Here is a 22,068-nt window from a genome sequence, read left to right on the forward strand (position 1 = left end):
GAGCCGGCAGGGAGGAGAGGAAGAGCGCAGAGAGAGCGGAGGAGGAAGAGGGGGAGAGAAATGGGAACGGTGATGGTAAAGGGGGGAGGGGGATAGAGGCATGGAAAAGGGTGGAAAGGGAAATGGAAAGGAGGATGAGGGAGAGAGCAGAGAGAGAGGGGTGGGAAAGGGTGAGGGGAGCGGAAAGGGAGAGAAGAGTAAGGGAGGTGAGAAGAAGAAACATAATATGGAGGGGAGTGGAGGGGGAGGGGGCGATAGAAAGAAAGGCAATAATAGAGGGGATTATGAAGAGGGAAACGGGAAGGGAGGTGGAGTTAGGGATAGTGTCAGAAAGAGTGGGGGAAAGGGGGACGATAGTGGTGATAACGGAGGTGGTGAGAGAGGAGGATAGAGACTGGTTGCTAGAGAGGAGGGCGGAGATAAAGAGTCGCTGGGATGTAAGGTTGGATAAGGATCTGTCAATGGAGGAGAGGAAAATCAGGTGGAGGATGTTAGAAAGGGCAAAAGAGGAGAGAAATAAGGGAAAGAAGGTGTACGTAGGGAATAGAAGCATGTGGGTGGACGGGATAGAATGGGTATGGAATATAAGGAAAGAAAAGTGGGAAATAGGCGAGGGAGAAGGAAAGGAGGAAAGGAATTAAAGGGGAGAGGAGCTGGAGGAGATAATTTATGTCTTATGCTTTATGTTACTAGGAAGAGACGGAGGAGATAAGGAGAGAGACGTGGAAGGGGAGAAGAGTGGTGAGAAAGAAGCAGGAGAAGCAGGAGGGAAGGAGAGAAGGAGAGAAAGCCTGAAGAAGATGGAGAAGGTAAAGCAGGGAGAGCAGAGAAAGTCAGGAGAAAAAGAGGAGAAGGAGAGGTCCCAGAAGGAAAAAGGAAGGAGAGGTTTGAAGAGAGGTTGAAGAAAATAATAGAGAAGAAATGGGAAGAGAGAAGGGATGAGTGGAGGAAAAGGGGAGGAAGGGGGTGGGGGTAGGGGGGTAAGGGGCGTGCGAGAGGGGTGGGAGGTAACAGAATGTAAGGGTCGCTTATGGCCAGGTCGGTTTCGGGAGCAGAGGGTTTAAGTATTTGTGAACGGTTCGGGAACGCTCCGTGTAAAAAAGCGCCTTGTAACCCCATTTGGGAAACAATAAATTCTATTCATATATTATTTTAAAATATTACATATTATTTTCAAATATATTTTAAATATAATTTTAATTATAATATTAATACAATTTTAATTTTTTGTTAGAAATTACTTACACTCAACTACGGGAATTTTTTGGGGGGCATAGGAATAGGGCATAAAAACTGGAACCCTAGGTTACTATTTTGTTCCGTGATCTCTACGCCGGTTAATATTTTTAAGGTTTTCTCTACCTCTCAATTTTAGAAACGATAGTAATAACAATACAAAAAAATACTGTACAGATCTTAAAATAAAAACAAAATAAATTTTAAAATTATTATTACCATATTCATTTACCCATGTAAATGATGTGCATTTATTTGAAATTATTTTATTAGTCTCTACTTTGAATAAAAAACTTTTAAATTATTAATCCGTTAAATTTAACTTAAGAAAATTTTATAAATTTTATTACGCGGATTTATTACTTAAATAAAAAATTTTAATTAAATCTCGACAAAGTGTTGACTAATTAGGCGTTTTTTTAATTTTTGTCATATACCTTCTTGTTCGTCACTGAAAAATTATATATAATAAACTTAATCTTTTTTGTGTTAAAATAAATAGAATAGAGTGTAATTTTTTACTTAATTCTTACACGAGCACAGAGTAATATGTTAAAAAATTATCGATTTAATTAATCGCACGTCAGAATTATCTCATCGTTTACGTTAACTGTCTAAATCAAGTGAGTAAACTAGATTAGTTACTTTAACGCATTTCGTCTAACGTTGGGGTTCCAGTGAAAAATAAAATAAAATAAGACAAGGATAAAACAGGTACGCTACCTTACTTACAGGTGCGTTACCTTGCTATGATATTTCCTTGGCGTAGCAATAAAAAGTTTTGAAATTAGAAGAAATAAATTAATATAAAAAAATTTACAATATTCTATTATTCAGTCCAAACTGGCGGTGGTGTTGTGCGAACTGTCGACGAAGACGAGGCCACCCTAAGTGGTAATGAAGCAGAGAAAGGGGTGAATGAAAATTCCGGCATTATCCTCGTGCAGCCGTCGCAACAACAACAGCTACAACATCGACAACAGCAGCAACATCGCCAACCAGAATTTAAGTATATAGAGCTAAGAGCGGAAAATTCTCGGCAGTTTAGGAATTTTAGGACGCTTGGGAGGGAAGCGTCTTTTAAAATACGACCGATTCCTGACGGACGCGAACTCGTTGCGATGGTTAGAAAACGCGTTCCGCGAGGTACACGCGTACGTTATACGCTCGAGTGCTCCGACCGATTACGTCGGTCTAATATTTTATTCGGGGGAGCTAACTCATGGACCGGCCGGCTTATCATTCCGACCGGCGCGAGACTTAACTCCCGAGGACATATGGCGCCTCGTGAGTTCGGTAGCGCAAAGTGCCGGCGGAATGGACGTGACGCAAAATTTTTTGGTGAGCGTCTTTAGTGTCGCGGTCCCGGTAGGTCGGGGACGCTCATCGAATAAATTGACGCGCGAAGACGTCGCGAAGCGATCAATTCTCCAAATTAATAACGATGATAATCTGTGTCTCCCTCGCGCTTTGGTGCTATCTCGGATACATTGTCAGCGGGGAAATGTGCGCGAGGGAGAATTACATAGACTGTGGAATTCCGTAAGATGTAGGACATCGGCGTTACAGCGAGAATTAGCGATGGAATTAACACGTAACGCCGGTGTTGTAGTCCCTGAAGAGGGTTACGGAATTCCTGAGATTGATCGCTTCCAACGGTTTTTCGCTACTGAAAATATTGCGATCGTGATATATAATTTCAGTACTTTTGGACGTGGCGAGAAACCGTTGTACGACGGTACCACGATACTCGGCGAATTAGGACGTGAACCCTCATTTCGCCTTAACATTATGTACTACGAGGGTTCGCGTCACTATAACTCGATATTGTGTTTGAAAGCTGCAGCCGGTTCACGCGGAGGGTATTGCGTCGCGTGTAATGTAGGCTATCGTCCGGATAAGGGGCACCGTTGCGCGAAAAAATGTCCACGGTGCTACGCAGCGACGCATTGCGAAAATCTCGATGTGGCGCTCGTCAGATGTGGAAAATGTAAACGCAGTTTTTTCGGAGAAAGCTGCTACAATCGTCATCGCAAAAGCAACTCGTATGACGGCAAATCGTGCGCCTCCGTCTGTGATTCCGTTAAGATTTGCGACGGATGCGGACGGTTTGTAAAATCGGGATCTGAGCACAAATGCGACGAGATATATTGTAAGACGTGTTGTTCGCTACAGTTGATAAACCATCGTTGTTACATGCATCCACTTCGCCGCAAATCCGTAATCGAAAATCCTGGCGAGGGGACGAGTACGGATGAACGACTGGAAGATACATGTAATAAGAATAATGTCGAACGCGCGAACAATCGGGACAAAGGTCGCGTCGCGTTTGTGTTTTATGATTTCAAAACGCGACAAGACGAGGTGCTTGAAGCTAGTGAAAACACTTACCTTCATGTACCGATTCTCTGCATCGCTCACCAAATCTGCGAAGCATGCTCCGCGGTAGAGGAAGACGCGGCGCGGTGTCGTTGGTGCGGGATACGTGAATTTGTGTTTCGAGATGATCCTGTGAAACAATTTGTCGATTTCGTAACACGCCCGACAAAATGTTTTAAAAGGATCATCTGTATCGCGCATAACGCGAAAGCATTCGACGCGCAGTTTATATTAAAGCACACAATAGAAAGAACTGAAATGACTGAAAAACCCGAGTTGATTTTGAACGGGACAAAAATAATCGCGATAACATTGGACGTGTTAAATTTATAGACAGTGTAAATTACATGCCCATGCGCTTATCCGATTTACCCAAGGCTTTCGGGTTGAGGGATACGTCGGATAAAGGCATATTTCCACACCTTTTCAATAGAGTCGAAAACCAGACATATGTCGGTCCGTTACCCGACATTCGATATTTTTGTCCCGACCAAATGAAACCGGAAGAACGCGAACAATTTTTAGCTTGGCACTCAAAGATGATTAACGAAAGTTACATCTTTGATTTCCAACGCAAAATTGTTCGCTACTGCCGTAACGACGTAATCATTCTCCGCCGCGCCTGCATGAAATTCCGTAAAATCTTTTTAGAACGTGGTGACGTGTGTCCCTTCGAGGAATGCACGACTATCGCATCCACGTGTATGAAAGTTTTCCGGAAAAACTTTTTACGCGAGGGTGAAATAGGCGTGATTCCGACAAAGGGATATAGGAACGCAGACAAGTCATCGCAGAAAGCTCTGAGATGGCTTGTGTGGATGGAACGCGAATTAGGACAACAGATTATTCACGCGGGGCGAGGACGGGAACAACAAATTGCAGGCGCAAAAGTTGACGGATATTACGAAACAGTGACTGATAACGAGACGCGACGTTACGTATTACAGTTTCACAGCTGTTTTTGGCACGGATGTCCAACTTGCTTTCGCGTTAATCGCGATCGTCCGCTTTTATCCACGAATCCCGAAGACACCATCGACACGCGTTACGAACGTACTCTCGCGAGGACGTGGCGTCTTCAAAAGTTAGGGTACCGCGTAACCCGAAAAGTGGGAGTGCGACTTTGATCGAGAGGTGCGAGAAAATTCGGAAATTAACACATTTTTAGAAAATCACGCTATATTGAAACACGCACCTCTCAATCCACGTGACGCGTTTTACGGCGGATGTACGGAGAACATCGCGACCCTTTACGAAGTTAAGGGTACAGAGAAAATGCGTTACGTTGACGTATGTTCTTTGTACCCTTTCGTATTAAAAACCAGTGCTTTCCCGATTGGTCATCCCGATATTTATATCGGAGAAGAATGTGACAGATTAATCGGGACAGCACCGAATTTTAATTTCGACAATGTAGAGGATCTTGTCCGCTGTAAAATACTCCCACCGTGCAATCTTTATTATCCGGTGCTCCCGTTCCGCGTTAACGGTAAATTGTTATTCGGTTTATGCCGTAGTTACTGCGAAACCTTTTCGAAAACGCACTGCACTCACGATTCTCTCTCCGAACGTGAATTCGCGGGTACATGGGTATCCTGCGAATTGCGCAAAACTGTCGAGAAGGGCTATTTCGTGACGGAGGTGAGCGAGATTTGGCAAAGTCACGAAATACGATCCCGGTAACCGGCAGGGTGGCTTGTTTGCCGAATATATAAATTGTTTTTTACAATTAAAGCAAGAATCGAGCGGGTGGCCGAGCGAATGCCAGGACGACGACGTGACTAAGGAATGATACCTGAGGGAGTATGAAAAAACCGAGGGTATCGTTCTCGAAAAAAATAACATCGCTCGAAATCCTGGTCTTCGTTCGGTTGCTAAGCTTTGCTTAAATTCTTTCTGGGGGAAATTCGGCCAACGAGCCAATCTGCCTAAAACCGAGATTGTAAAATCATTCCAGCATTTCGTGACTTTGCTCATCAGTCCTGAACACGAAATAACCGGTATATTACCCGTCAACGACGAAATAATATACGTTTCGTGGCGGCTACGCGAGGAAGCGGTCGTAGCCTCGCCGATAACTAACGTCGTTATCGCTGCCTATACGACGGCACAGGCGAGGTTAATATTGTATAGCTATTTAGAAAAATTAGGAACAAGAGTCTTATACTGTGACACAGACTCGTGCATTTATCTAAGCTCTGGTGCTCCGAACGAGTACGAACCACATACGGGTAACTTTTTAGGCGACATGACGGACGAACTCGATTGCTATTGCAGCGGTAGCTATATCGAGTCGTTCGTATCGAGAAGGCCGAAATTTTACGCTTATGTGGTTCGTACGCCGGAAGGAAACACCCACGAGATCTGCAAAGTAAAGGGGATAACATTGAATTACGTTAATTCAAAGCTCCTGAACTTTCACAGTATAAGACATCTAATATCTGGGGTAGAAGAAGAAGAAGAAAAAGAAGAACCGGGAAGGGATAGTGTGATAAAACTGCGTTTTACTGCAATTCGGCGTACAGCGTTTCACGACATCGTGACACGTAGCGAAAAAAAAACCTATGCGCCGGTATTGCTAAAACGCAGATTTATCGATAATCGCTATTCGTTCCCGTATGGATTTTGTTAACTGTAAATATAATTTCTTTCTTCTTCTTCTTCTTCTTCTTCTTCTTCTATTTTCTGTTTTAGTTTTTAAAATGTATGATATCCCAGAATTTTCCGCTCATTAGTGTATAAGAAATCTTGTAAATTTTGTAAAAAATGTACAGTATAAATAAATATATTTTGTAAAATTGTGTAAAAAAAGTACTTAGTGTAAATAAAAATATTTTGTAAACTTTTGTAAAAATTATATAAAATTATGTAAATCTATAAAAATATTGTAAATAAGTTTTTTGTAAAAAGTGTACAGTGTGAAATTTAAAATATTTTTGTATTATAATAATTTGATATTTATACATAAAAATGTTAATTAAATTATAAAATAAAAAAAATTAAAATTAAAAATTTTTAATTTTCATTTAAGTAAGTTTATAAAATAAAAGTTTTACTCATAAATAAATAAATACATAAAATTTTTCCCTACCTTTATCCTTTTTAGCGTCATCGCCAATCGGTTAGTTAGCAGCGATGTCGCGCACACGTAAAAGCGAACACAGCGACACGAATAAGCTTATGTACGTACGCGCTGCACCGCGGCCCGAATCAGCTAATTTCGACGGCCGCGGTGCCTTTGTTTCGGCTAGCATACGCGGGAGTACGCTGACACGAGCGTGTCCCCGCCGCCGCCGCCGCCGCCGTCGCCGCCCCCCGCGCTGATGAAATTATCTCTAACTTTAAAAAATTTAATTTAATTTACTTGTTTCAAAAAAAGCGAAAATTATTATTCCTACATTTCATTTTTCTTCTTCTTTTAAAGTCACGTAAGAAAATCAAACCGCTCATTACGCGAAATGGACGTGCGCTGGAAACATCCTTGGACATCGATCGTTTGTGGACCCACTGGCTGTGGGAAAACGATTTTTGTGAAAACTTTTCTCCTGTATTTGTCGCACATGTCCGACGTACGTTTCGAACGAGTTTTGTTTTATTACGCGGAGTGGCAAGAGGCTTATCGTCAATTACAATACGATGCGAGTGTAAAAGAAGAGAACACACTAAACAACGTTGCAGCGAGGAAGAAAAATATAATTGAATTTCGCGAAGGATTACCACGCCCGGAGGATTACTCGAACGATCCGTTTATCCCGAAACTGATCATAATCGACGGTCTTATGAGAGAATCGTCGTCGAGTGACGTGATCGTAGATCTTTTTACCAAAGGCAGTCATCATAAAAATCTCATCGTCATTCTTATCTCGCAAAATCTCTTCCATCAGGGACGCGGACAACGCGACATATCTCTCAACGCTAATTACATCGTGGTTTTCAAAAACCCTCGCGATCGCGCGCAAATTCGACATTTAGCACGACAGGTTTATCCCGACGACCCGAAATTTGTTGAAGAGGCATACTACGACGCCACGTCAAAACCGCATGGATATTTGTTGTTCGACTTGAAACAATCGACTCCTGACAGTTATCGATTCCGGACGTGTATCTTTCCCAACGATACGCGACAATACGTATACGTATTGCGTAGAACGTTTTCCAACGGAAGCGTATAAAAACCGCGTAACGGTGCTGGCGCGAGTCAGTTGTGTAACTCGCACGCACGCACGCGATGAAGGAGAAGCGTAACGTTTGTACAGATAGTGCAGCGAAAATTGCCAGACGTTCGATCGGAAAGAGAAACGTCTGTCTTCTCGAGGCCGTGTGTCATCTGAACAAAAACCAACGGGCAGCTTTTCTTCAAACCGCGGACGAAAAATTTATTCGCTGTATCCACGAATGCGTTTTTAATACTCTCAACGGTAACGTCCCACTTGAACGACGCGAAAAAGAACGACTGTCGAAATATAAAACGACCCTACGACGTATCGCAAAAAAACGCGGCAACTGGAAGTCTAAAAGAAAGCTATTGTTACAACGAGGTGGATTTTTACCCTATATTATCGTTCCCATATTATCAACTTTATTATCTCATTTTATCGGAGGGTAAAATCACAGAGCGATGGAAAGAGCCAAAAAAATGGTCTTGATTTCTACGGAAAATCTCGAGAGAATGCAACGACAACAGCAACAGCAACTGTCAGTGGAACCAATGGAGAATTCGCTGTCGCAAAGTTCAGGAAACATCACCGGAGATAATAATTCTGTACGAACTCCTGGAACTCCGTTGACTCGGCTCGATGCGGAGATGAGTCGCGTGCTTAATTCGTCATGGCCACGCAACATGGATGAAAGATGGAAAATGTAGAAGGAGGCACTTTGGTAGTATCTTCATCTTATCCGAGTAGCGCGCAAGCGAAAAGCCGTTCGGAGTGCGGACGAAACCACTAGCAACGATACGCGAGCTGAAGAAAGAGACAAGGGTGACGCTGACGACAACGACGACGACAATGACTACGACGACAACGACGATTCAACGATCGTATTTCATGAAACTTCGCCAATTTCCGGCAAACACCCTCGGACTAGTGACATAGATACTGTAAAGGAAAAAACCCGAAAAGTAATTCGTAATATTCATGTGTTAAAAAGTGTCGAAAAAATATTGGAAACGGTCCCGAAAACTTATCGCACACAAGTTCGTATGCTAATGCGTCATTTGCAAGACGAAGCGGTACCCGACAGATTAAATTGGGACGAGAAGGGTATCGTGACTATAGACGGCAACGTCGTGAAAGATTCCGATATAACCGAACTGATAAACGACGTGGTGCGTGAAAGAAAAACCGTGAAAGCAACGGGAAGAGATCAGTTTGCCCGATTACTGCGTAGCTTAAATACACGTACGGCACTGGTGGGAAATAAAGAATTATTAAAAGCAGTCTACGGAACTTCAATAAACGCGAGACCTCAGTCTTTGGCGAGTTCCACACCTAATATAACGCGTTCGCCTCCAAAAAGACGCTTACTCAATTGGAGTACGGTGAAGAAACAATAATGTCAGAACTTGAAAAAATCTATTACGATCCGACGCATTACGCGGGATATTCCGCTGTAGATAATCTAACACATGCTGTTAAACCAGATTTTTCGCGTAACAAAGTCACGCGCTGGCTCCAATCACAAGACGCGTACACGCTACACAGACCTTTACGGCGAAAGTTTCCACGCCTGCATTACAATGTAACAAATATCGACGACGTGTGGGAAGCCGATTTGATCGAACTGCGGAATCTCAAAAGTTACAATGACGGATATTCTTATCTACTCGTGATTATCGATGTGCTCAGTAAATTTGTCTGGGTAGAGCCATTGCGGGACAAAACGAGCAATAGCGTAATAAAAGCTTTTCAACGTGTACTCTCGAGAAGCGATGGACGTTCACCCGTATACCTGCAAACGGACAAAGGCAAAGAATTTGTCGCACAAACAGTGCAAAAGTTTTTGAAAGAAAACGATATCCGTTTTCAAGTAACGCGTAATCCCGATATCAAGGCCGCGATCGTTGAACGTTTTAATAGGACGTTGAAGGAAAGAATGTGGCGGTACTTTACGCATAAAAATTCACGATGTTACATTGACGTTTTGCAAGATATCGTTCGTGCGTACAACCATACCCGTCACTCTTCCACCAAAATGCAACCGACGATCGTGACGAGAGAAAACGCGCGAATCGCACGTGAAAATATATTTCGTCGATGGAACGTTAAAAATCAAAGTCGTAAAGCTAAATACCACGTTGGCGATCTCGTTCGCGTCAGTAGAGCAAAAGCTACCTTCGAGAAAGGATACGAGGCAGGTTGGAGCGAAGAGATATTTCGTATTCACCGTGTTCTCGAGTGACGAAAACCTCGCGTATACGAACTGAGTGATTTAGCGGGTGAAGTCATAGACGGTATTTTTTATGAACAGGAATTAGCTCGAGTCGAGAAGAATTTGCAGGAGGACGAGTTTATCGTCGATCGAGTAATAAAAAGTAGAGGCTACGGGAAAAATAAGCAGGTACTGGTCCACTGGCGTGGTTATCCCAGTAAGTTCGATAGTTGGATACCCGCTTCGAATTTAATCACTCTTCAAGATGCGTGAGGACCAATTTTACATCGTTCTTCCGAGCAATAGCAGTACGCGGCATTTTCCGCATAATAAGACGTCATCTTTCACCACACAATTACCACAGACTTTATCTTTGCACGGTGAATAGGAAGTCGGGCTTAGTGAGATTCAATTTCCTAATACTTTCCTCTACATAAAGCACCGGGAAAACACCCTCAAATTCGTCGATATCAATCCGAAGGACAAAGACAAGAAAGACATTAAATTAACATCGACTGAAGCTGTAATACCAAATGGTATTTACAAAGATATCAACGAACTTTATTCCACAATTAATTCCGCGTGTAAAAAGGCCGGCTCGCATTTTCATTTTGAAGCTCGTACAGAGGAAGGATTTAAAACTTTTATCAGCCTCACATGTGCAAACAAATGTGAAAAAAATCATTATTTAAACGTTTCCGACAATCTTTTGAAAATAATCGGTTGCGGAAACATGCTGCTTTCCAAGAATGGATATTTTTACACAGAGCTCACGATATTGAAACCTAATTCCACAAAAGATTTCTATACAGCAAAATTTATTATCATTAGTAAACCTGATTTGGCTTTCTGGGGTAAAGAACCTCATAGTCTGATACGTGGAATCCCCGATAAAATGTTCGTTTATTGTGATATTTGCGAACCTTACATAACCGGTGATGTCAAGTCTCCTCTTCTTCGAATAGTTCCGATACCATTGAACGCGTTTAATTACACGTACGGTGCGAATCAGACGTCATATTTTTCTCCTTCACATTACATACCTTTACGAAAAACGAATTTCCGTACGATCGAAATAGATATAAAAGACGCACTTGGTAAAAGTATACCATTTCAATCTGGAACATTAACGGTGACGTTACACTTTAGACGTTATCAGTAACTTGAACGTTAAAAGTAAAAATTAATAAGTCATTAATATGATACCAGAGGAGGAAGAATATTATAATTCAGCAGACGCCCGTGGGGGAGGGATACCACGAGTTTTCGTCGGTTCGCCATATCAGCGCGGACACGGAATCGGGAGTTTTCTCGGTGGATTATTCAGAAAGGCACTTCCTTACTTGAGTAGAGGTGTACGTGCGATCGGTAAAGAAGCTTTACGTGCAGGTATTAACGTGATAGACAACGTTGAAAATAATACTCCTTTGAAGGAGGCACTCAGAAATCGATTCAAAGAATCTCGAGGAAATCTCAAAAGAAAAGCAGAAGAGAAAATTAAAAACCTAATGAAGGGATCGGGATATAAAATATCGACGAAAAAGCTACCGCTTCAGTTCCCCTTCGTTAGTCACACTGGTCGCTTCGCGGCAACAAAGTCGGCATCGCGTAAACGTCGGACAAGCAAAAAGAAAACATCAAAAAACAGTAGGCGGAAGAAAAAAACGGTTAAAAGATTGACGAAGAAAAAGTCTCGTTCGGTAAGAGGCAAAAATAAAAAGACTTCCACTACGAATCGTCGTCGTCGTGTTAGTAAGAAGCGTGGAGTATCCGATATATTCTCTTAATTTACGTCAAAAGTCTCTGCGTGAGAAATAAGTATGTCTTTTCTTCACACTCATTCCAGCGAGTGCTTAAAGAGTGAACTCGATCTCTTCTCGTTACCTCCCACTCAAACCAACATAGAAAGTTCACAATGGATTTATTACAAGCCTGTGACATCACTCGCCGACGATGCACCTATAGAATTTGTCATACCCGGTCACGGGGAAGATTACTTAGATCTCACGCATACCATGTTAAGTATTCGGCTACGCGTAGAAACCACTCCTCTCGCCGGTGGGAAGAAAGATACGACGCCCAGTGACTTCATACTCAAAGTAGGCCCTGTAAATCATTTGTTACATTCCATGTTCAATCAAATTGACGTATATTTTAATCAGAAACTCGTGTCACCTCCAAACAACGCTTACGCGTATCGTGCATACATCGAAGCATTATTAAACTATGCTTCTCCCGCAAAATCCTCTCATCTGACAGCGTGTCTATGGGACATGGATACACCCGGTCTCATGGACACTCACGTAGATTCCTCGGCACCAAATAACGCTCTCGTGAGGCGAGCGCGTTATATTCAGGCAGGACAGGAGTTAGATCTCTTAGGTCATCTTCACTGCGACGTTTTTAATCAGGATAAATTTTTAATTAACGGAGTAGAAGTTAGAATGAGACTCGTACGCTCGAAAGATTCTTTCTGTCTAATGGAATCTAGTTCCACGTCAAAAATTCGTATTTTAGACGCTAGTCTACTCGTAAGAAGAGCAAAAATAAGCCCCGGTGTATTACTCGCTCACGCTAAAATGTTGAGTAAGACAACTGCCAAGTATCCTCTAACGAGAGTAGAGGTTAAAACGTTCACGATACACTCCGGGCTCGTAGGAGAATCGATAGATAACGTGATCCTCGGTCAACTATCGAAACGCGTAATTGTCGGTTTTGTTGATAACAGAGCGTTTAACGGAGATAGAAAATTAAATCCGTTTAATTTCAAAAACTACGATATAAATTTCTTTTCGCTATACGTCGACGGTGTACAAATTCCTAGTAGACCGCTACAGCCGAATTTCTCCAAAGACGAACCGCTCTACGTCGAAGCCTATCATACGCTCTTTTCCGGAACTGGCATTCACTTTTTGAACGAGGGTAATTCTATAAGTAGAAACGATTATGCCGATGGATATACACTTTTCGCTTTCGATCTCACTCCCGATTTATCCGCAAATTGTGCCGGACATTGGAATCTCGTGAAACATGGCAGTCTACGATTAGAAGTACGATTCGCAAGGGCATTATCCACGTCTGTTAACTGTATCGTTTATGCAGAATTTGATAATGTTCTAGAAATCGACTCTTCTCGTCAAATTATCGTCGACTTTTCCGGCTAGACTTTATGTCTGATAGACGATAAAATCGTGTAAAAAAAAATTATAACCACCACCACTACCTTCAGTACTATCATCAATTAACCCCACCACCGTCACTAACGCTAACAAGCACACTTTTTCGCTGATATTTTTAAAATACGAAGAGAAATCAGTTTTCTACGAGACACGAAGACAGTCACATCGATTTAAAAGAGTGAAGCAAGCAAGCTGTTGATTATAACCACGGACATAGTTATTGACATCCAAGGCTTTCGGGATAGCGGGGGAAAATTTATTCCTAAAGAGATCGCAGTTGTCGCACTCGACGCAGCAATCATCGGCCATTGGATTACACTGCCTCCTTGCTCGTTTGAAGAATTACCCGAAAGTTCAAGACGTGAAAACAATTGACTTTCACAGAATTACCACGGTATCGAGTAGTTCGACGGTGAAGCTAATCCCAAGTTTTTTGTAAGCCAACTACGTGATATTACCCGCTAGGCTCGCTGCATCTTTACCAGAGGCCATGAAAAAGCAAGTTACTTGTGTGATCTTCTCTCCAGAAACATATATAATCTGGAAGCAGATTCTCCGGCATACAAATATTTACCCGATGTCGACGAGTACGGTCACCGCTGTACTCATCACGGACTTCGAGCTAACGCAAAATTTCATTGTGCGTTACGTAACGCTCACAAATTAAAACGCTGGTTAAACGAGCCATCCAGCCGAAACTCGAGTCACGCCAGTCTCTCGACTAACGACGACGTCGTCGACGAAGAAAAAGAGGGAGAAGAAGGAGAAATCGTACAAAACGTAGAAGTAAAAGTCGAAGATCCGACAACAGACGAAGAGAAAGAAAACGAACGCACGGCTAAAGAGAACCCAGAAATTACGCAAACGATTCCACTCTCCCGGTCGTCGCCTTCGTATGAATTCACTGGAAATTTTACATGCGTTGCGACAACTAAATGCCAAGTATGTCGGCGTCTATCCTGCAGACAGACTACCGAGGGTGTGGACGAGATTGACAGCAATCGTCGCTAACACAATCACAATCAACCTGGCGAACACTGGGTCGCATTTTACATCGATGAACGTGGAACAGGAACATATTTCGATAGCTACGGATTACCACCCTTGGACTCCAGATTCCTCCTACGACTGCGACGAAACTCAGCGAAGTATCGATGGAACACCGTGCCTCTACAAGGATTACTCTCACAAACTTGCGAACAATACTGCTGTGTTTTTCTATATTTTATGTCTCGTGGTTATAATCTTAATCGGTTTCTCAATTTATTTTCTTCCAATTGTGAGCTCAACGACAGACGAATAATAAAAATATTTAATAAAATTTTTTCTTGTAAAGAAATAAAAAAATGTGTAAAACCTCAAGCGTGCTGCCATGTACAATTTTGTATTCCTAGAAAGTAAGCTATATTAATAAATATTTTATTTGTAATTTTAAGCAATGTCTATTTCTTTCTCGCACCCACTCTATAATATATATCTCTTTCCTATATCCGAGTCAAAAATTATACTCGCACCTGTTTTTACCTTAGTTATCACTACATAATAGCAAAAAGTTCTCTCTCTCGCGCTTACAAAGCATACTTGACCTATAAACCTATTGACCCATTTTACAAAAACTCGTACCTGACCGAGCCGCACCCCCGCTGGATAAAAACGCTCGGCACTAAGATCTGCTTTTTCCTATTCAAAATCCAGTAGTATACTCAGGCAGCCAATCAAGGCTCGGGGCAGCCATGGAGTGCCAATCAAGACTCGGGGCAGCCATGGGGTATCCAATCATAACCCTCCGTTCAAAATCGTGACGACACAAACTCAGGCTACCCATTCAAGGCTCGGGGCAGCCATGGGGTGCCAATCAAAACGCGTCGTTCAAACTCGTGATGTCACAGCGTCTAGTCTTCCCCACCAGGCCCCAGACGGGGGAAGGGGGTTAGGTTTGACACCACTCGGAGGAAGAGTGGGGTTAGGTTTGACATCAGGCCGAGAAAAAAGTTTGGGTTTGTTTTGATGCACCATGGCTGCCCCAGACAGGGGGGAAGGGGGGCAGACACCCCCCGCTGTGAGGGCGAGGAGTGGGGGTTTGTTTTGACGCCCCAATGGCTTCCCCTATACTACTCCAATGTTATGTACAGAATTCGCAAGAAAACCTTGTGAAATAAAAATCGTTTTGCGTTGGAAAGCAACTGAATTTCGATTATACGTCTTGTATTTAGGGCCACTTGTGCTGAAACCTATTTTAGATAAGGAAAAATACCCATTTCATAGAATTACAATGCGCAATGAGAATTTTGTTAAATCCTAATCTCTGCAAAAAAGAAAAGTTTCGACAATTTGCAAAGCAAATTTTAAAGCACTTTGTTTAAAGTGTCTACGTCGTTATAGCACCATCAAGATTTTATAGCCCATAATATTCACATATGTGATGATGCAGACTATTTTTCGAATAAGTTAATTAATTTCAGTCTTGACACGATATCAGCATTTCCATTAGAAAATTATATGCAGACCTTAAAAAGAAAAATTAAAGCACGTAATTCACTCGAACTAATAGGAAAACAAATTGGAAAACTTATGATATTTGAGTCTGATCTTCAAACTCCAATATCGCATGATGGTCAATTCCCACGATTTTTTTATCCGCACAATTTTAGTCCGATATTATCTGGTTGCAGACGACGTCAATATCGGTGCGTTATTCTACCTCGTTTCAAAATTACAAATGAACTTCCCAACAATTGTTGTGGCATCACTGATGGCACTATCATTTTAGTTGAAAACATTACTTTTTCTGTCGAAATACAGGCTCCAGTAGTGATTGGTAAAGAGTTTCTCACTAAAACTGATTTTTACAGTGTTCCGTGTAAAAGCTGTCTAGTAGGAATATTAAAAATCGAAAAATTATCATATCTCAAGATGTGGTCCTTATCAGAAGTGATACAAAATACCTGCTTTTGCCGTACAAAAATGGATATATGACATCGTCAATATTGCATTGTGATTCCCTGTAATTTTGCAATGCAAGCCTGTAGGAAAAAATTATGCAAAAATTATTGCACAAAAAATTACATATTTTTGTGCATGAATTCCTGCAGTTTTTACAGATTTTTGTACAAAGTTTTTACCTTTAAAAAATATTACATAAAATTCTGCAAAATATTCTGCAGAAAAATTCTGAAGGCGAAAACTTTGTACAAAAATCTGTAGAAACTGCAAAAATTTATGCACAAAAATATGCAATTTTTTGTGCAGTAATTTTTGCATAATTTTTTCCTATAGGGGCGCACTTCACAATTGCCTTTCCTTTATTCGTTTTTTTCTTTTTTTTTTATTAGTTTCCTTCAATCATTATTAATTGCTCTGCAAATGCTATTAGATTGGAAAATACTGTACAAGTAAACCTATATGTATACAATATATGGCGTATGTTTGTATTGTCGCCTGATTTAATTTGAGTTATATATGTAGTCGTTATCTTACAATGTTAATAAAATTTGAAAATTGATCTCCTATAATACGAAATTATCTCAGTACACGTTATATATTGCGACGATAATTCTTCGGTTCGTCTGCACTTCGCCGCGACTGCAATTTACTCTACTTTATTTCTTTAAATCTTTGGGCGCCAGGCGCGACTCTTCGCGCCGCACAAAATTCACAAATTAATTAATCGCGATGGCTAATTACCCGGTAGCCCGCTCCTACACAATGGTAGAGAGGCGGAGTTTTTATAATAAGATGTTCTTTCTCGGAGAGTGGGAGAGGAAGTTCACAATTACTAACGACTCATTCAGTAATAATATAATAAATCATATATTAATAAGATGTGTAATAATAAAGGATATAACCATAATTAATTGTTCGTAAATTCTCCTACCGAATCGGAGACGCAATCAAGGCTCGACATATCCACAGCAATCACATCCGAATTTACAACACGATTGATATTCGCTCTACACGATAACAATACGATTACGATCATAAAATTAGAACAAATACGATTAACGAAATATCTCGGTATTATGCGAACGGTTAACGCGATTCTCGACGCTCGGGACACGTACGCATCCTACTCGTGATTCTATGCGCGACTTCATATACTACGCAAAAGCTCGAATATCTACGCCGAGATAAAGCCCTGCCCGTCGGGGGCCTTACGTGAATATTCGCGAGACGGTCACTACGCCTCGGTACAACGGCGTTGTCCCCGGGTATCTTCGTCCGAGAGGTGGATTTTTTGAGATCTCGTCTCGGCAATATGCCCGCCACTCGGGGCTCTCGGTATGCTTAATCTCGGGACACGAATCCCGGAAGTCTTACTTTATCGCGTCGTCCCGGCCTCCCGCAGATTACAATTAATAAACTCATAACACGACTGTCGGCTCGGCGGCTCTCGAGGGGAGAATTACAAAAAATGGGCACTTAACTCTAAGACGGAATTTGACACGTGCATCGGGTATACTCGGTATCGTTGAATCTACTTGCCGCGGTATTTTCTTACAGTGCTTGACAATTCCTTACTATCTCGCGAAACGCGGGGTGACCGTGTCGTCCCCGTTCTTACCGCGTGGTCGAAGTGGTGGCCTTACAATAATCGAGGACGTCGCTAATGGCTGTTGGTCCGCATTCTTGGTCGACTCGCCGAACAGTGACGAACCGTGAGCGGTCGGGGGCCGGTAGCGGCTTGCGCATCGATTGTGCTTCGATCCGCGCACACGTATCCCTAATCGATGGGGCGTCTGCTCATCTTGCAGGATCTCAGCGTCCGAGGGCGCCTCTGGTCCTGACGCCGCGCAATTTGAAGACTGCGGCTTGCACGTCTCGATGGCCTTCCTCACCGTTTTGGCTTCCGCTGGGCCGGCTCGAGGTTGATCAGGCCCCGTCCGGCTTATTCCTCGAGGCCGTGACTACCGCTCCCGCTGGGGTTTCCTCCACTCTGGCCGACGGGCATAAGGGAGCACTCTTTTTCCCCGGCATCGTCTCTGATGGCCCCCGGTTGCTTTGATACCTTTACTCCGTCTCTAAAACAGGACATAACGGCAGTGTCTGCACCACGACTTTCCTTACGTATCTTGGTGTTATCCTTAGATACTTAACCTGATTCGTGGTCCTTTGGCTGTCCGGGGCCCCGCCGCTCGGTCGTCTAGGCTTTTCATTGACAATCCCTCGACGGCTGCTCCGTAATTTACAATTGGTCATCTTGGCACACCACTCCACCCGCTCGCTCTTAATATCTAAACTCTAAACTAAATTAGCCAAAAAAAGAAAGAGGCCGCCGTCTCCCTCGAGGTACGGCGCGGCCCTAAATGATCTTTCCCGGCCATTCCGGTCCTTATGACGGACGAAAAACGTCACGTCACAATATTATCTAATAATATTACTGGAAGTGTGGTTTTCCTTGAATAGTAACACATATTTTTATTTGTCGAGATAGGAAAATACATATTTTTATTTGTTTTTTAGAGAAATTAGATTCGAAAAAATGAACGACGAAGGACAATTATTACACCACAAGAGCGACAAAAGTAATGACGTAATTTTTAATAACATAGAGTCTCCTGTAAATGAAAAGGTTGCATTTGATGCGAAAGCTGTATCTGCTGTGTCTGCTGATACACACAATAAAAAAATGCAGCAATGTACGCTTTTTAAATGATGACGAAAATTGTGACTTTGAAGAGTTTGAAAATCTCGTTCTATCGGTGTGGCTATCTGCTTTGGGAAACATTTACTGGTACCCAAATGGTTTATCACAAATCTAGTATTCAAAAAATGGTAAAAGCATGCTCTGCTAGTGAGGAGAGTTGGGACTGCTTTAATGTGAAAACAATAGAAACAAATATTGGTGAGATTTTTTACACAATAATTTGTCATAAATAATGTATTTTTTATATCAAGGTTTTCTTATTATTGATGTGATATCTATAAGCTATAATTTTCGCAGATAATTATGAACGGGGCATGAAGATGTTGGTCAAAGTATGTAAAAAGATGACTTGTTTTTTGTATTCCGATCAAGAGGAAAAGGGGAAAGGAAAGAAAGTAAAAAAAATGTCTTAGTGTTTAATTGATTCACCAGGCAACGTAGATGACCAGAAGAGTGTCAAACGAAGCAAGCTGGCACACAGTAATTTACCACCTATGCCTACATTTAGAGACGAAGGACAAAATTTGGCACCACAGAAACACTCCAAGGCAAAAGAAGATTCGGCACTACTAATCGGAGAATTAGTAACAAAGGAAAAACAGCCAGTAAAGTCTGTAATAAAAAGCAGTAATTTAATAAATCATGATCAGTTGTCTGCAGGAACTTTTCGCCATGAGAAAACGGATTCCAATAAGGAAAACATAAATCTGAATCGATTTGATAAAAGCGATTTATCGGGATGTGTGTAAACTGAATTCCAAGACACAGCACAAATATGCATATGACGCAAACGGGAATTGACGCTACAATTGATTGCAGATGCTGTCTGATATATCAGCAGTAAGTTAATAACATTTCTATTTTTTATTCTGTCTCTGATATTTTATGTAATCAAATTTGCATTTCTGATGATTGTATTCAGCTTAAGTAAAAGCATGCATTGGTCCAATGAGAAAAACGGACAGGAATATTGAAAGTTTTATAGAAACAGATAATAAAAGAGTAGTGGCAATAGAATATCAATTCAATGGTGTACTGAATAATTTTCCGTTGTCAAATATGAAAAACCTCCGTAAAGTTGAACGCAAACTGAATACCGACGGAACTTTTTGCTCACAATTGGTAAGATCTCACTTACATAATGCATATTTATATCTTATTAAAATAAGTGCTTTAAGGGTTGGTTGTTCTACCTTCTGGTGTCAAGTAAATTAGCCTGTAAATTTACCTGTAATTTTGGTAAATTTACTTTTATCTAATTTTATAGTAAAGTTATCGTTTTAATCGGACATATTTGAACCATTTATAGAGAACTTGTCTATTTCTATCGTTTTTTAACAGTATCTTAGTAAAACAATTAAATACTAATCTGAACGTGTATGTTTTCTATACAATTTGTCGAGTTATCTAAGATTAAAATATTACATAATTTATCAGATATAAACGGAAAACATTATAAAATAATATCAAATTTTGACAAAACACAGTAAAAAAACAATTATTAAAGATAATTTCTAAATTATATGCTAAATAACAACAAAAATAACAAATCTGATATTTACGAACCAAAACCTAATAAGATTATATAAATTTTTTTATTCTAATTCTATCAGAGTTTTTTAAGCAGAATTTTATTATACTTAATCGGTAATTGTACACTATTTTTAAACTTTTTTAAACGTCTTTAAAATATATATATACGGCATATGTGAAGAATTTATTAAAGATTTTGTAAAAAAAAGATGTATTCTGGGTATCACTATTACGTTTATTATTTTGTTTTTAAAATTTAATAATTGAACAAATAGAATTAAGTAAAATTCTTTCTCGTGTAATAAACTTAAAAAAGCTTGTTCTTAATTTTCTTTTGCATATACTTCTGTAATGCGCATGTATACAAGTAACAACATGCATGCAAGTAAACTTTATTCAATCTAAATACTACGTTTTATTTTTATATACTTTGTCGTAAAATATTTATCTAAATTAATTTTTGATAATTATCTTTAATATTTTTATGAATAAATATGAAACAGTTGTTTCCTTAGAAAAAGTAATTGTACAATGTTCAATTTTTTGTTTATGTACATAGAGAAAAATTTTTAGACTTTTAAAAAATTATCAACGATTACAAGATAAATCTTGTTGAACAATATGTTATAGTGTCTCACCTTGAGCGTCACAGCTGAGTAGCGTCTCGAACATCAAAAGAATGCACAGGATTCTTCTACGCCGACAAGACAATTGATTCACCCGCGGCGGCAGATCGAGGCCACGTGCGACATTAAACCTTTCACGGCACATTGAGACACGTTTTCACCGAGCAGATAATCGATCCTTTGTGTCATCTACAAATCTCGTTCGGTACATCTGGAATGACGTTGTTCTTCATATGTTGTCGCATCGGGAAAATTATAACGCTTCACAGATAAAACACTAAATTATAATAAGATCAAGATGATCAAGAAAGTAGAAATCATTTTAGAAAAAATTATTATGATTTTACTTAATATACTTTTAAATTAAAATTAAATATGTTAGTAGAAAGAATTTTCATGCAAATATTATACAATAAAAGTATATTAAGTAAGCGCTTGCTAACTCCCGGAAAAAATGTTTCATACAAAAACATATAAATATATGTAAAATATGTCCATATATGTTTATATTAGTGTCCTTTCTTTTGTAAAATTTTTATTTAATATAAAAAAATAATAGTCATACTGAAAGAAATAATTTTTGCTCAATATGATTATATATGGACAATTTTTCATACTTAGCTTTTTTAAAAAAAGTAGTGCAACAATTATTTTTTTAATTAGTTTCTATCTTTTTAAATTAGTTTTAAATTAGTTTCCATCTTTTCAGTATGACTATTATTTTTCACATCAAACAAAAATTTTACAAAGAAAGAAGACTAATATAAATATATATGGACATATTTTATATAGGTATATTTATATACATTTTTATATGAAACATTTTTTCCCGGGTTTCAATTAACTTTTTAATTCACCATAAATAACTTTTTATAATTTATTTTAATAGAAATAGTTTTTTCTTAATAAAAAATATTTATTAATAAAATTAATAGGATAAATGCGTATAGAGCCAATGCTGGGTGTTGATTGCTTGCTGTGTATTTTAATCTAATAGTAACATTATTCAAGTGCAAAACATCGAACTTCTTGAAACTTTGTACACACGTAGTACATCGAAAAATATTAAACACGTGTTTCTTTATTTTGGCTAACAAGGTAT

The 22,068-nt window shown here is 40.1% G+C and overlaps 1 protein-coding gene across 1 annotated transcript in view; it reads right to left on the bottom strand.

Moving 5' to 3' along the window:
- LOC105838097 overlaps positions 1-22,068 on the bottom strand; it is a 130,788-nt gene that overhangs the window by 62,503 nt on the left and 46,217 nt on the right. Inside the window, exon 3 of the mRNA XM_036292847.1 lies at positions 20,979-21,177. Coding sequence (XP_036148740.1) covers positions 20,979-21,111 — 133 coding nt within the window. The 5' untranslated portion in view covers positions 21,112-21,177. The remainder of the gene's footprint in view (positions 1-20,978; positions 21,178-22,068) is intronic.

Source organism: Monomorium pharaonis, chromosome 10, assembly GCF_013373865.1.
Source record: "Monomorium pharaonis isolate MP-MQ-018 chromosome 10, ASM1337386v2, whole genome shotgun sequence".
Lineage (NCBI taxonomy): Eukaryota > Metazoa > Arthropoda > Insecta > Hymenoptera > Formicidae > Monomorium > Monomorium pharaonis.